This window comes from Struthio camelus, chromosome 25 (genome assembly GCF_040807025.1).
Source record: "Struthio camelus isolate bStrCam1 chromosome 25, bStrCam1.hap1, whole genome shotgun sequence".
Classification (NCBI taxonomy): Eukaryota; Metazoa; Chordata; class Aves; order Struthioniformes; family Struthionidae; genus Struthio; species Struthio camelus.
In genome coordinates, this window is record NC_090966.1 from 2,607,471 (window position 1) to 2,621,609 (window position 14,139).

General features: G+C 47.2%; 1 protein-coding gene across 2 annotated transcripts; it reads right to left on the bottom strand.

Moving 5' to 3' along the window:
• Positions 1-1,153: 1,153 nt before the first annotated feature.
• Positions 1,154-10,027, bottom strand: SDR39U1 (short chain dehydrogenase/reductase family 39U member 1). 2 transcript variants are annotated; one of them, XM_068919237.1, is made up of 7 exons: positions 9,650-10,027; positions 8,688-8,794; positions 8,277-8,359; positions 7,542-7,663; positions 6,868-7,011; positions 6,500-6,649; positions 1,154-2,871 (listed from the first exon to the last, which is right to left on the bottom strand). In XM_068919237.1, exons 1-7 carry the CDS (start codon positions 9,663-9,665, stop codon positions 2,846-2,848), a joined length of 648 nt encoding a protein of 215 aa, XP_068775338.1. In that variant the 5' UTR covers positions 9,666-10,027; the 3' UTR covers positions 1,154-2,845. The 2 variants fall into 2 exon arrangements, with proteins under 2 accessions (XP_068775338.1, XP_068775337.1); XM_068919236.1 differs by lacking the exon at positions 1,154-2,871 and having other exon boundaries at positions 5,564-6,649.
• Positions 10,028-14,139: the final 4,112 nt, after the last annotated feature.

Genomic DNA, 14,139 nt, shown 5'->3' on the forward strand with positions numbered 1-14,139 from the left:
TGGGATCTCATCAGCATGGAGGAGAGAGCAAAAATTACCTCCCTCAACCTGCCAGTGACGCTCTTCCTAATGCAACCCAGGATACGTTGGCCTCTTTTGCCACAAGGGCACATTGCTGACTCACATCCAATTTGGTGGCCAACAGAACCCCTAGCCCCTTCTCTGAAAAGCTCCTTTCCAGTTTGTCAGCCTCCAGCCTGTACTGGTGCATGAGGTTACTCTTGCCCGGGTACAGGACTTTGCAGGTCCCACTGTTGAAATTCATGAGGTTCCTCTCCACCCACTTTTGTTTTTTCTTTTTTTTTTCCAGTTTAGGAAATACCTAAGCTGTATACTGCTGGAGATGGGAGAATACTCTGGTAAAGCATCACTACCTACTTACTTTGGTTTTATCCCTTTTCCTGTGCAGGTATGCTATTCGCAAAGACAGGACACCAGGTCAGATAAGTTTTGGAGCAAGATCAGGATGTCCATTCTTATGTTTTCTTCATATTCTTAAATTCATTTTAAAAAGACCCTGCTTTAAATTATATGCTAATAACATCCACATTAAGGATTTCAGGTTTGAGGAGGGAAGCCAGGGCATTGCTTCCAAGGATGTTAGCAACAGATTAGCATGAGTCCTCAAACGTAAGTAAAAAGGCCTTGAGTTACAGCATGTCCCATTATTTATTTTAAAGTGAAAGAAATTAGAAAAAAAAAAGTGAAATGGAAATATTTCTTAAAAATCACCTATCTTGATCATGTTTTATGGATATCTCCTCTCCTCTCCTTTCCTCTCCTCAGACGATTTCTCCACATTCTCTATAAAGAAATCCTAGTCAACTGCCTTAGATTTGAACAATTATCTAGTAGATGAATAAAGCTAAAGGTGATCTGTCTTGCCATATATTTAGTTTCCTTCCACAATAGAGTATCTGCCTGAACTCTTTATTCAGAAATATCAAAATGATTCTATCAATCAAAGCTGCACAACATAAGAGATTTCAAAGTCATACACTGTTTAGCTTAAACTACTCAGGTGATAATCAACTTCAATTTCAAGCATCTAATTTAGAGCCTATCTGTGTATAGGTTTCTATGCTCCCATTGCAGTCAATACAGATCTAGTAATACAGTCAGTCAACTCTAGGACAGTATTCAGTTCACCCACTCTATTGAATAGATCTTTACTCTTCATTTGGTATAATTCAGTACTCTAATATGGAATTTAACATGCGTTATATGTACCTCATCGGGTCTCCATCTGCTGCTACAGAAAGATATGGTCCCATGTAGTTCCTATGTTGCATTTACCAGGCCAATGTATCTGCTTCAGATAGTCAATAGTCTCAAAGGGTGCTAAAAACCTATCCTTCAGCATCTCAGTACCATCCATTTATATTTAGGTCATGTACATATGTCTGTATGAAGATGTCTAATTTCAGTTTAGTGAGCTAAATTCTTCATCTGTACGTCTTAAAAGAGTTAAAGCTGAGAGTTTGATTTTGGTTAGTAGAACGAAAATTTGCCATCAGTTCACTGAAATCTCATGTAATCATGACACGGACATCGAAGGAAGGATTCAACTGATCAAATACAAGTGCAGGATTCATTCTGAGAATTATACAATTATGAATATACTGTGTATATGGATAAATATGATTGAATATTCATCTCAGCTAGTATATACCATACTAACGCAATTTTCTCATGCAATAGATAGATATCTAAAATAGGCCAATTAAAATGTGCCCTAGAAATGTCTATGCATAGCACAACTCTGAAAGGATTCTTGAGGACTAACTCAGCTCTAGATATTTGCATTGTGCTGTCCATACATAGATGAGATTAATACTTTTGTAGATATCATTTTTTGCAATTGCATTATGGTAATTGGCAACAGAGGATTGCCAATATCATGTTAACACTTAAAGAAAGAAATTTCAATGCCAGTGGCATAGAATCTAAAGGAATGAATACAGTTATATTTGAATTTCCTCAGGAATAAAAATCTATAACCTTTATTTCTGGCAAGCATGCAAATTCTAACTCATTGTATAATTATAGTTCAGCAAATCCTATTGAGATCTCACATGTATTGTTCTAAGTCTGAAATAAAGCCAAAAATTTGAGGCATAATGCTGCATAGACCTGCTTAAAGCAGAGAGGTGGGCTAGAGGACCTACAGAGATGACTTCCAACCTTAACTTCTCAAAGATTGTATGACTCTAGGATTCATGTAGAGGCGTATAATACTAGCTACTTCAACTGAATTATTTTTGTTAAATTTCTATGTGAGTGTAGTCATGGCATTCCAGTCAATCTGCTGGATATGACAGAAAGACTATGTCATACTGGTATGTTTAATGCAGAAAATGCACAGAGTTACTGGAAATCAAATGAAGTCCTGTAAGTCTGTATTTCAAAATGTGGTCCTGGCTTATCTGTCTTGTCTATCTAGCTATTATTCCTGGATATCCTGCAGTGCCTTTCTTTCTTCTTCACTTCTCTATTTACAATTAATTATCATATGGTATCATTTAGTTATTATTTATTTAGTTGTTTGTTTGGTTGTTTTTTTATTCTTATTCCTGTTCTGGTATCTGCAATGGCAACTTTTCTGCAGACTATTGATGATAATTTCTTGACCCAGGTGGTGGAGACGCCAACGAGGAGAGGTGCAATGCTAGACCTTGTACTAACAAAGAAGGTCTAGTTGGAGATGTGAAGGTTGGGGACAGCCTTGGCTGCAGTGACCATGAGATGGTGGAGTTCTGGATCCTGCGAGGAGGGAGCAGGGCAATGAGTAGGATTGCAATGCTGGACTTCAGGAGAGCTAACTTTGGCCTCTTCAGGGACCTGCTCAGGGGAATCTCATGGAGTAGGGCCCTAGAAGGGAGGAGAGTCCAGGAGAGCTGGTTAATATTCAAGCATCACTTCCTCCAGGCTCAAGAGCAGTGCATCCCTCTGAGGAAGAAGTCCAGCAAAGTGGGCAGGGGACCTGCATGGATGAGCAAGGAGCTCCTGGCCTAACTCCAACAGAAGAAGGAAGTCTACCGAATGTGGAAAAGGGGACAGGCCACTTGGGAGGAATACAGGGATGTTGTCAGAGCGTGCAGGGATGCGACAAGAAAGGCTAAGGCCCACTTGGAATTAAATCTGGCAAGGGATGTCAAGGACAACAAGAAGGGCTGCTTCAAACACATCAGTAGCAAAAGGAAGACTAGGGAAAATGTGGGCCCGCTGCTGAATGGGGCGGGTGCCCTGGTGACAAAGGATACAGAGAAGGCAGAGTTGCTGAATGCCACCTTTGTTTCCATCTTTACTGTTAAGGCCAGCCCTCAGGAATTCCAGACCCTGGGGACAAGAGAGAAAGTCTGCAGAAAGGAAGACTCTCCCCTGGCAAATGTCTTCTCCGTGGTGCCCAGCAACAGGACAAGACGCAATGGGCAGAAACTGAACTACACGCAGTTCCATCTAAATATGAGGAAAAAACTTCTTTCCTGTGAGGGTAACAGAGCACTGGGACAGGTTGCCTGTTGCAGAGCCTCCTGGTCAAAACCCACCTGAATGCAATCCTGTGTAACATGCTCTAGGTGACCCTGCTTGAGCAGGAGGGTTGGACTAGATGATCTCCAGAGGTCCCTTCCAACCTTAATCAGTCTGTGATTCTGTGATTCCGTGTTAGGTTTAGAAGGGCTCTATCACTGGGTCTCACAGGAGGTGAAAGCCAATGAGGTATACCAGTAGATACCAGAGGTGGTAGGATCAAAACTGCATTATTGGATCTTAGAAGGGTTAGGATCAAAGTTGCTGTAATGGCAGGCGTCTGAAGTTGCAGGGTGGAGGCAGTGTACTACCAGATACCAGACTTGTTGCATCTGAGAAACTATGTAATGCTGGATGTGAAAGTGGGTATGAACAGTATCTCCATAGGCATTAGGAGTAAAGAGGCTGCATGGTTGAGCCTCTGAGGTGGTACTGGCAGAGAAGGTCTGACCACTGAATATCAGAGGATGCAGAAACAGAAAGACTGTGTTGTTGGGTATCAGATACCACAGGAACACAGGGGCTGTATTGCTGGGTTTTAGGGTGTACAGTAGCAGAAGGGAAACTCAGAACATGGAACAATAGTTCATTCTGATCCTTCTCACCTGCTGCTTTTATCTTCTTGTCCTCCTCCCTAGTTGAAGGAGCTCAGCTAGCTGAGGGGAGAAAGGGGCAGGGGAAGCTTGAGTAATACCATGGATGTGATTCAGCTCCTTCTGCCTCTACTCCCACCCAGCAGGATTCCTCCAGCAACCCTTGTACCTCTCCACTCCCATTTCCCTCATTTTGTCTTAACCCCAGGACCATCTAAAGCCCAGAACGGGCCGAGCTTCTGCAGTGCAGTTGCAGACAATCTTGCAGTGACTGTTGCTAACTGCAGGTCAGACTAAGTGCAAGACAATTATACTTTCACCTGCATAACTTCAGGACTTGCTGCAGCTCTTGCAGATGCTTTCTGCCCCCTCAGAGGCACCTCTTGAGTTCAGGTTTCCATTCCTTGGCTTTTCTGGGGACCAAAACACCTCCCCTCAGAGTAAGAGTGCGAACTCAAAGATCCTCTTTCCCACCCCTCAAGGAGCCCTGCCCTGCTCACAGCAATGGATACATCAGCTCTGTGACTCTTCCTCTTGCGGATGAGTATGAGCTAACGTTAAGCTACAGTCAGATTTCCTTTATAAAGGGAAGTAGAAGACACCAAATCCCCAGGGGAAAAAAAGAAAAGAAAAAGCCCTAAATAGCCCAAGGACTAGAGTCAGAGTTAACAGCCTGACCAAGTTGAGTGAACTCCTGGGAACTGCACAACAGGGCTTCCACATTTACCACTCATATGAGTTACAGCCCCTTTTTGGGTTGTGAGCATAGGGGGGCACTTGTTGGGCACAGAAATGGCTCACACTCACAGATTTTAATAGCAACTGTTTCTAAAATATATCTATGTATCCCATGTACTACTCCTTCATAGGGGTGGAGAATGTCACAGGCCTGCAGGCAAGGGTGGGCCATGGATAGCACAGCGTTTACTACAGCAGGGTGTGCTGGTGCATCTCACTAGTTGGTAGTCACCTGGGGTGTGCACAGCCTGAGGTACCACACTGCAGAGTTGTGTGGGAATATAGTGATAAGGAGTGAGATGACACTGAAGAAACTCAACTCTAGTAGTACTATGTGGGAACACAGTGATAACAAGTGAAAACAAAGAATCAGAGGATTCTTTGGGAATATCAGAACTTGATTGAGTTAAAAGCCAATTTGGCTTGCGATTGGTTTAAACTGCTGCTACTGAGGTAGAACAAGGGAGAAACTATGAAGGACTAACACCATCTTGCACAGTGTCGAGCCTACTCTGGGCAGCTGGCCTGACCACAGGACCTCCCACCTGGTGAGAAGAGCATGCTTGCACCTTGATTCCTCTGTGACTGGTAGGACATTGAGGGATCGGAATTTGTAAGACAGCAACCTAGCTGCAAACCCAAAGGGTGCATAGAATGACATTTAATGCCTGGCTATAGCAAATTAGGCCAAGATTGCAATCTAAGAGTGAGTAATAAATATTTATTACTTGTGGTCATGCTACACTTGGAGTACTTGCTCTTAACAGTCCCTTAAGCTACGGAACATTCAAAATGATCTGTGAGCAGAACACCACACCCTCTCAGGATGGATTCTCCCCACCACAGCCACAACCCCACTCCCTAAAAGACTGAGACAGGTAAACAGGGCAGCATAACTGGATCTCTTGTGAACATACAGGGTAAGAAATGGGGAGAAGCGAGGTGGGGGAGTGGAACAAGAGGGGCTTCCAACAAGATGGACAAGAGTTACAAACCCTGGATATACTTCCCCTGTTGCAACTCCTCTTCCTCAGCAGAGGAGGTGTTGCATCCCCAGATGCTTTGCTAGCAGCTCACATGCTGTCAAAAAAAGGAAGATGTCAAATTTAGCATTTACAGCTCTTAGAGGGGCTTATGCCTTTCCCCAAAAGCTGGTGATATGGGGCCTGGAATTGGCAGTAGAAAGAGCAACTCCTAAATTGGGGATGCACAGCAGGAGACAGAGGAAGGGGGGAAAAAAAACCCATGAAGAATCCCATCCTCATACAGAGGAGATATGACAGCCAAGAAGGGGCAGGACTACTTTCACTCAGGGAAAGGCATGCAGGCTGGGAACCTCACAAACAGGTTCCCAACCCACCCCAGGTGTCCTCAAGCCACAATATCCTTCAGAGCTGCAGAGAGATCAGAGAAGATGAAACGGTAGCCGCTCTCCAGGGTACGTTTTGGTACCACTCTCTGGCCCTCCAACAGCATGATGGCCCGCTCAGCCCCAAACACCGCTCGCACAGCCCAAGCGGGTACTGACAGCAGGGCTGGGCGCCCCAGGGCTGCACCGAGCTCCTGGGCAAAGGTGCCGTTGGAGGTGGCAGGGGAGGATGGGGAGACACCATTGAAGATCCCTTGCAGGCACTCACTCTCCAGGACATGACACACAATTCCAGACAGGTCTCGAATGTGAATCCATGGGAACGGCTGGAGTCCAGAGCCCAAGGGGCCTCCCAGCCCCAGCCGGAAAGGCCAGAGCATGCGAGAGATGGCACCACCATCACGGCCCAGCACTACCCCTGTGGGGAGAGCAGAGTGAGATAGGGACCTCCTTACTCAAAGGATAAGAGCACCCCTCACCCCTAGACCTAGAACCATGAGACAATCCTCAGGGGTTGGACTGGGAGACACCCCAGCAACAAAGGGCACATGGCCTGATGCCCTTCTCCTACCCCTTCCTTCTCTTGCCCAAGACCAAATCTAAGCCACCCTGAATAGGGATGATGCCCCTTCTCACCAGATCTCACCACAACACCACGAGCTGGGCTCCCAGGGATGAGAGCTGCAGCCTCCCAGGAGCTCACCAGGCGTGAAAAGAAGTCAAAATCCCCCCCAGGGCTGTCCTCGGTGTACTCAGCTGTGGGGCTGGGACGGTAATAACCTGAGGAGGTAACAAGAGAAAAGGGTCAGGGTTGGATCATGATACCAGGTCCCTCTTCCCTGACTGCAAGAGGAGCCCAGAGCTCCATCACTCTATCAGGGCAGGGGTATCCTCCCAGGAACAGAGCAGAGTGTCTTTGACACAGATGCTGACAGGTTTTTTTAATTACAGATATGCTTTGCAATCTCAGTACGATCTGCTAGTATTCAGGTTGAGCTGACAGCCCCAACAACCAAATGCATCTGCAAGCAAGGCACAGAGCTGATCGTATGAAAAGAAGCTTGCTCTAAACTCAGATGCTTAGCTGCTTCAAAGACTATGGCAAGCAGGAATGCAAAGTTAGAGATACATGGGCGGCTGCAACTGAGCCCTACAGGATGCCTAGAGGCTTTCATAGGGAAACAGAGAAGAGACGTCAAAATCAAAAGATGGCAATAAAACTATGCACAGCGTTTCAAGGCAAGACGCGTTTCCTTCAGAAGTCTTCCCACGTTGGCCCAAGACACGCCTTGGCTTAGTCCAACTAATACCTACGCCGGTGATGAGGATCCAAGTACGAGGTGGCTGGTCAGCATCAGCAATGGCTTTGGCCAAGGTCTTGGTGGTCTCAACCCGGCTGCTGATGATTTCCCTGCAGAAGGCATCATCCCACCTGGGGAAGGGAGAGCCCCTCATCACACTCCCTACCAGGACATCCCCGAAAATAACAGCTCCAAGGGCAAATGGCCTCAACAGACACCTCCCAAACACAGGGGAGGTCACATGAATTCCCTCCCACCCCAGAACAAGGTGAGGATGCAGGACCCCACTATACAAGCACACAAGCACTTTGGGACAACGTGGCTCCCTACTTCCTGCAAACGGCTGTGGATTTTGGATTCCCTTAGTGCAAACATACCAGAGAAGCTGGATATGAAACACATGTGATATGAATTCTGCTCAGGTATCCAGAGGAGGCATCTCCAGAAACATCCTCAGCAGTACAAGAAAGGCTTCCATGACCAGTTTTGGTTCTGATTTTGCATTGTTACTTAAATGGAGGCATCCCACGCCATTTAGGATACCAGAAGCTACTTTACGTTGCCTCCAACTGTCAATCCAGAAGGGGACCTATCTCCCAAAAGTTGCTGAGACCTATCTGTCCCATAGAAATTTTTTGGATTCGAGGACCCAGATGCTGACAAGGAACCAAACTCCATTCTGGATGCCCTGTCTGCTGTCTTGCCTTTGCTGTGACCTCATAGCACTACAGGAGAGCATGTTACCTGCGGAAAGGGTTGAGGATATTCTCACCAGCCAAGTTCACCACGGCATCACACGGGGGCAGTCCAGAGCAGGACAACTGTTCCTAGACAGGGGTAACAGACACATTACCCCCCCGAGTCTCCCCTCTCCTCAAGCGTTCTCAACAAGCAAGCAGTGCGGGCTCCTAAAGAAGCCCAGCCAGGTCCCTTCTGACCCTTGTGGGACATGGCCTGCAGCACAAGCATGGATGGATCTGCAGCATTACCCATTCCCATAGCTCTGACCCATGGAGTGCTCAGGAGTCCAATGCTACATTCAGGGATGACAGGTTCCCAAATGCAGACACCCTATATTTGCATATGGCCAGGGTAAGCTAGCTTGTTCCTCAGCGCCGACATGTTGCCCCCTCTGTGATCACTCCCATTGCATACCCAGCTGATCCGATCCTTGCCCCCTTGTCGAGAGACATGGGTCACCTCGTGCCCACGGCTACGCAGTAACTGGGTCAGGGCTCTGCCCACAAACCCAGTTCCTCCACCTAGGGAAAAGACAGGACATTTGAAATTTGCAGCTCTGTAAGTGGAGTGCCAAAGCCTGCACTCCCAAGCCAGCACATTGCACCTGGAAGCCCCCATTACCAAGTGCCAGTTTCCCTGGGTGCAGTACCCCAGGGTGAGAGGACCCTTGTTCCCAGCACTCAGCTCCACTGCTCAGCACCCTGCAGCCCAGCCCCAAAGGCCCCATTCCCAATATCTAGACTCCATGCATGGTATCCTCCTTTTTAGCCCGAGAGGACCCTGATTCCCAGCTGCCTTGTGCAGCATCCAGAATCCAGGCCCAAGGCCCCCCATTCCCAAAGCTCCATTGCCTGGGCAGAGCAGCCCCCCTCACACACAAACACACACACACACTTGGAACAAGAGTGCACAGTCCCTGCAGGCCAGCCCCCACGGGCAACACCCTAGGCACAGCCCCACAGCTCTCCAGGGTGTCCCATCGCTGGAAGCAGCCCCCGTACACACTGCACCCTGCACACAGCCCCCATTCTCGGTGCACAGCCCCCGGTGTGGAGCTGCCCCCCTCCCTCCTTCGAACGATTTCCCGTGCACAGTCCCCACTGCCCCTAACACAGGCCGCTCTGCACCCCAGACCCATCATCCTGCCGATACTCAAAGCCCCCTACCACGCACAGTCCCTCCCCCCGCACTCCAAGGTCCAATACCACACACCACAGCACCCTGCAAAGCACCCTCACGCCTCCCCCCGCGCAGCACCGAGCACCAGCCCCTCGGAGGCAGTGCCGAGACCCACTCCCCCCGCGCACAGCGCCGAGCACCCGCGGGACCTCCCACCCCCTCAGCCGCCGAACCACTTCCCCCCACCCGTCACTCACCCACCACCACCCTCATAGCGGGAGCTAGTGCGCATGTTCCAGGTAGAAGCGATTGCGCATGCGCTGAATGGAAGTTTCCCCCACCATCCCTCCCCAGCCACAAGTGGGGGGACTTAAAGGGCCAGCGCTTCGCCGCCTGTTCCCAGTGCACGAAGCGTCGCAGCTCGGCCCTCTTCCCGGCCGCTTCGCGCGGCCGGACACGCAGGCAGCGGCGGCCGCAGAGCCCGCCAGGGCTGGCAGCGCTCCGCGGGGCGCGGGCCTCCCGAGCGCTCCCCGGGCCACGTCGAGGTGCTGCGGCCCCGCGCCCGCGCGCAGCACGGCCGCGATGGCGAGGCTCGTTTAAGCGCTTGCCGGCGCTTCCGGTTAGCTCAGAGCCCTGTTCGCGGCGGAACGGGGCTCGGGAAGACGGCGCGTGCTCCAGCGTCGCCGCAGCCCTGCGGCGGTTGCGCTCAGCGAGACCGCTGCCAAAGAGGAAAGAAACAACATGGGAAAACTGGGTTTTGGGTGTAGAAGGCTGACTCTGCCAAAAGGTGGTCGTTGAGGGCTTTTCTTTCCTGGCATGAAAAGTGCCAGAAGAAGAAATAATTTTTATGGTGGTAAGTTCTTAAAAGCAGAATGTACTCCTCCCTCCTTTCACCACCCCCCCCCCCCCAAAAAAAAAAAGAAGAGTTCAAAACAAAGAAAAATGAAAATGAAGAGTTGCACAGTTACAGAGTTAGGACCTATTGGAAGAATGCAAAAAAAAATGCCAGTGCAACCCATAATTAACTGAATGAGACACAAATTATACCCATTGAATAGTAAAAGAAAGCAATTTGGAAAAAATAAATTGAGATAGTTAAAAGAGCCCAAGTAAATGCCAGTGAAGTGCTTCTAACTTTCTAATAAAAAATCCAGAATTTTGCAGTGGAGAAATAGTCTGGAATTGCTCTCAGTGAATCTAAGCCATAGTAATGGTTCTCCTCTGCTTATGCACCTTCTCACCTGTCTGTATAGTCATAGAAAAAAACAGATTCTTTCAAGGATGTGATTCTACTGCCTGACTTTAGATGTCTCTTCTGAAATGTGATGAAATGCACATTGAAAGACACACCTTCCACCTACAGACATCACAGGGAATCTGTAAAACTGGCTCAGATAAAGTTGTCTATTTTGTCAGCTGCTGCATCGCACATCTTGTGCAGGGAAAGATAGAGAATGAAATCAAGTTGCAGGTTGGGTCTCTACATGTCAGAGTCTGCCCTGAAGCAGGGACGAATGCTGAAGATTTTTTTACACCCCTTACAGCCTGTCTATCTAGAGCTCAAACCACTTAATTATCCATCTTTGTCTGCACATACGCCCCTAGCCATTGTGCCATCCATCTGTCCATTTGCCTTCCCTCATGCCCACTCTTCATGAATCTGTCCATGCTTTTTATCCATTCTGCCCTCACACACTACTTTAGCTGTCTTATATGTTCTTAGCCCTCCTGCCATTGAGTATACAAGTGTTTGCCCAGTCCAGTGGTTACATGGGAAGGAACTGGGCTTCTGTGAGAAGAACCAGTTCAAAATGTAAGAGATGGGATTATTTGCCCAGGAAGAGGCATTCTCTTGGTTCACAGGATGAAAGGTGAGTATAAGGAGGCAGTTTCTGTGTGGCCTATGTTGGCAGGTAGGTGGGTGAGCTGGACCTATTCTTCATATGCCTTTTGGTCTGCTGTCATTCTCTGCTGGATCATGGTGGTGATGTTAGATGGTAGTGCTGGAAGACTGCCTATTCGTTCTTCCCGAAAGTGCAAATGGCTGCACCTGGGCACGTCTTAACATGTCCTTCATTGCAAATTGTAAAAAATAGACAGGAGAGAATTTTAGGTATGTCCCAACCCCGTCATTTCTTCCTGCCTCCCTCTGTCTCAGGGTGTTTAAATTTAGGACTTCCTGAAAAGATAGATAAAATCTGACATGCCCTTTCTTGCTTCCCACTCTCAGTGCACCTTACTCATATAAAAAGATGCGAAGGGGAAAGAGATATGGTAGCAGTCAGTCCCACAGGTTGATCTGCTCATAGCACAGTCCTAGTACCAGGATTTAGGGAAGTCTAGAATTCTACTACCATCATGGCCTGAAGCCTGCCTAAAAACAATGTTCAGATAAGTGAGACCTTGACTGCATCTGCCCATCTCTAGCTCATTAGATGATTCTGGTATATGCTAGGAAAACAGACCAAGCATAAGTAATTGTTAACACAGTAGGCTTACCCAAAAGCTCTGGACTAAATCTATCATGGTCTAATGGTCTAAGTAGACATGGAAAATAAAAGAAGCACAGAGGAACTTTTCACAACTTTGCATCCATGTAACAGATTTGGAGAGGGAGACCAAAACATGATAGTAACCCAGCTAGTTTGCTTTGGATATGAGGAAGGTCTGAGGGATCCGTCTGAAGTGATGTGACCAGTGAAGCCATTGACAGCTTATATTGGCCATCTAAGTTAGAAAGAAGTAAACAGTTAAAACAATAACCCTGTGGGGGAACACATCAGCCAACACCCAAAACTGCATAGGAGGCTGTGCTCCAGGTGGAACTGCTACATGTAACAGTTGGGTCACCAACCAAGTCTGGACACCTCCAAAAACTGCAGCGAGTGTCCTGTCCCTCAAAGAGGGAGGCCCGGATCAAAGGCCTGTGTTGTGTTCTGTACAGAGCGTGAGATACAGAGTGTGTATCTGTGTATGTGATAGAATAGAAATCACTATCCCATCTGCTATACCCACTCTGCTTGGTAAATAAAGCCATAAATTTATGCCACCGAGTGGTGTGATTCTGTACTTGTGGCTACTCCATCCTCTGTCCCACTGTGAAAGCTACATAACAGAGCCTATGAAAACCTCACAGAGAGACCCTTGGGGCTAAGAAACCAGACCTTTATAATCTGGACATGACCTTGGATTTTAACAGGGGAAGAGAGATCAGAATCCATTCCTGACTGCTTGTTATCAAGGAGCTTCTGGATTTACTCAGGTATAAAAGCAAATGCCATTTCTTCAGTATCCATTAGTAAATAGTTCCGTGTGAAGTTAGTTGGTCTTGTCTGCAGAGAGCCAAGCTGGGTTTATTCAAACCACAGTTTCAAAACACTTCAAGCCCTGATGTGGGGGAATGGTTGCTACAGTGCAGTAGCTGAAGAACCATGGTCTTGCCATTGCTACTAGGAGGCCAGAGGCTTTGTGTTAGCACTACAGGCCTTGAGACTTCTCAGACTTTTTCTGGACTTGTCTTGATCTGCTTGGAGAATGACCAGGTGGTTATTACCTAGCTTGTTTTTAGTGTTGGCTTTGCTTTGTGCAATTGCGTGATGCAACATATATTGTTATAATAATGCTAACACGTTTCTGTAACTTCTAGATAATAGTATCTAGTTATTATTCTGTGTGGAGTGACTTATCTATGACCCTGGAATAAAAGTGAAATGGAGAAGTGTGCAGACATGGAGTGACAGCAGAAGTCTTGAAAATGCAAATACAGGAAGATATTAGGTGCCAAAGGACTATGAATATGAACCACCATTGGTCAGTTACTGGTCACTAAAGAAATACAACTTTGTCAGCTAGGTAAGACCAGTTTTAGATACAACAAAGAGGACAAAGAGGAAATATCCAGGATATATAAAATACATAACATGGAGTTACATACAGTGAAGAAAGAGCAAGTATATTAAAAAAAAATAAAACAGGTTCAACCATGAGGAGGAAAAAAAGCATTAAAGTCACACTTGTCCTGGAAAAAGAACTCAGGATACTGATGACTCCCCTTGCTGAGGTCTCTGTGCTGGAACTGAGAAGAAACTTCTGGCTGGTTCCAGCAAAGATCTCTGCAAATTCCACGTAGCTGTGAGGGAAGCTGTTCGACCTGAGTAGGTGATTCCAAGAGAGGGATTCACCTCACTTGGTTCTGTGAGTAGAATAAATTCACCTTCCATTCAGTGTCCCTCTGCAGTTGCAATCTAAATCTAATGTTTTCATCCCTTTTAGATTCAGTGATAGAAGCTGGGGGGAGTGGCAAGTTATAAATGCAGCCCTCTCCACATTCACACTGAGCTGCTTTGCTCTCCTTCATACCTCAGTCGCCTGTTCACTTTTGCTCTGCGTGTGGAATGCTTTTTTGACTTCATGAGCCCTAAGGAGGCAGGTGATGGGCCTCCCTGTTCAATGACTGATGAGATAGGAGCCCTCAGCTCACTCTCCCTGTTTTTTATGCTGATCTCTATCAAGCAAGCCACTAGCACGTGTGTTGAAGCCTTGTTCCAGCATCTCATATCCTCTCCAAGTTTCTGAAATCATTTCATATGTATACTCATGTCTGGTCCCGCTGCTGCTTCCTTGCTGCAGGTTTTTTTAATGCCGCTGGCAGGATTTTGTTATTCCGCCCCTTCTTTTTACCTGGCCACCGCATGGAAGGATATTGGGAAGTTACATGAGCAAAAGTAACAGCTTGAACTGGCTCCAA

What these genes read in the sequence shown, in the direction of transcription:
- SDR39U1 (XM_068919236.1), bottom strand. An exon ending in ATCCTCAACCCTTTCCGCAG is followed by an intron (nt 7,664 to 8,276) that starts GTAACATGCTCT and finishes TCCCTTCCCCAG; the next exon opens with GTGGGATGATGCCTTCTGCA. An exon ending in TGGTGTTGTGGTGAGATCTG is followed by an intron (nt 6,650 to 6,867) that starts GTGAGAAGGGGC and finishes CTCTCCCCACAG; the next exon opens with GGGTAGTGCTGGGCCGTGAT.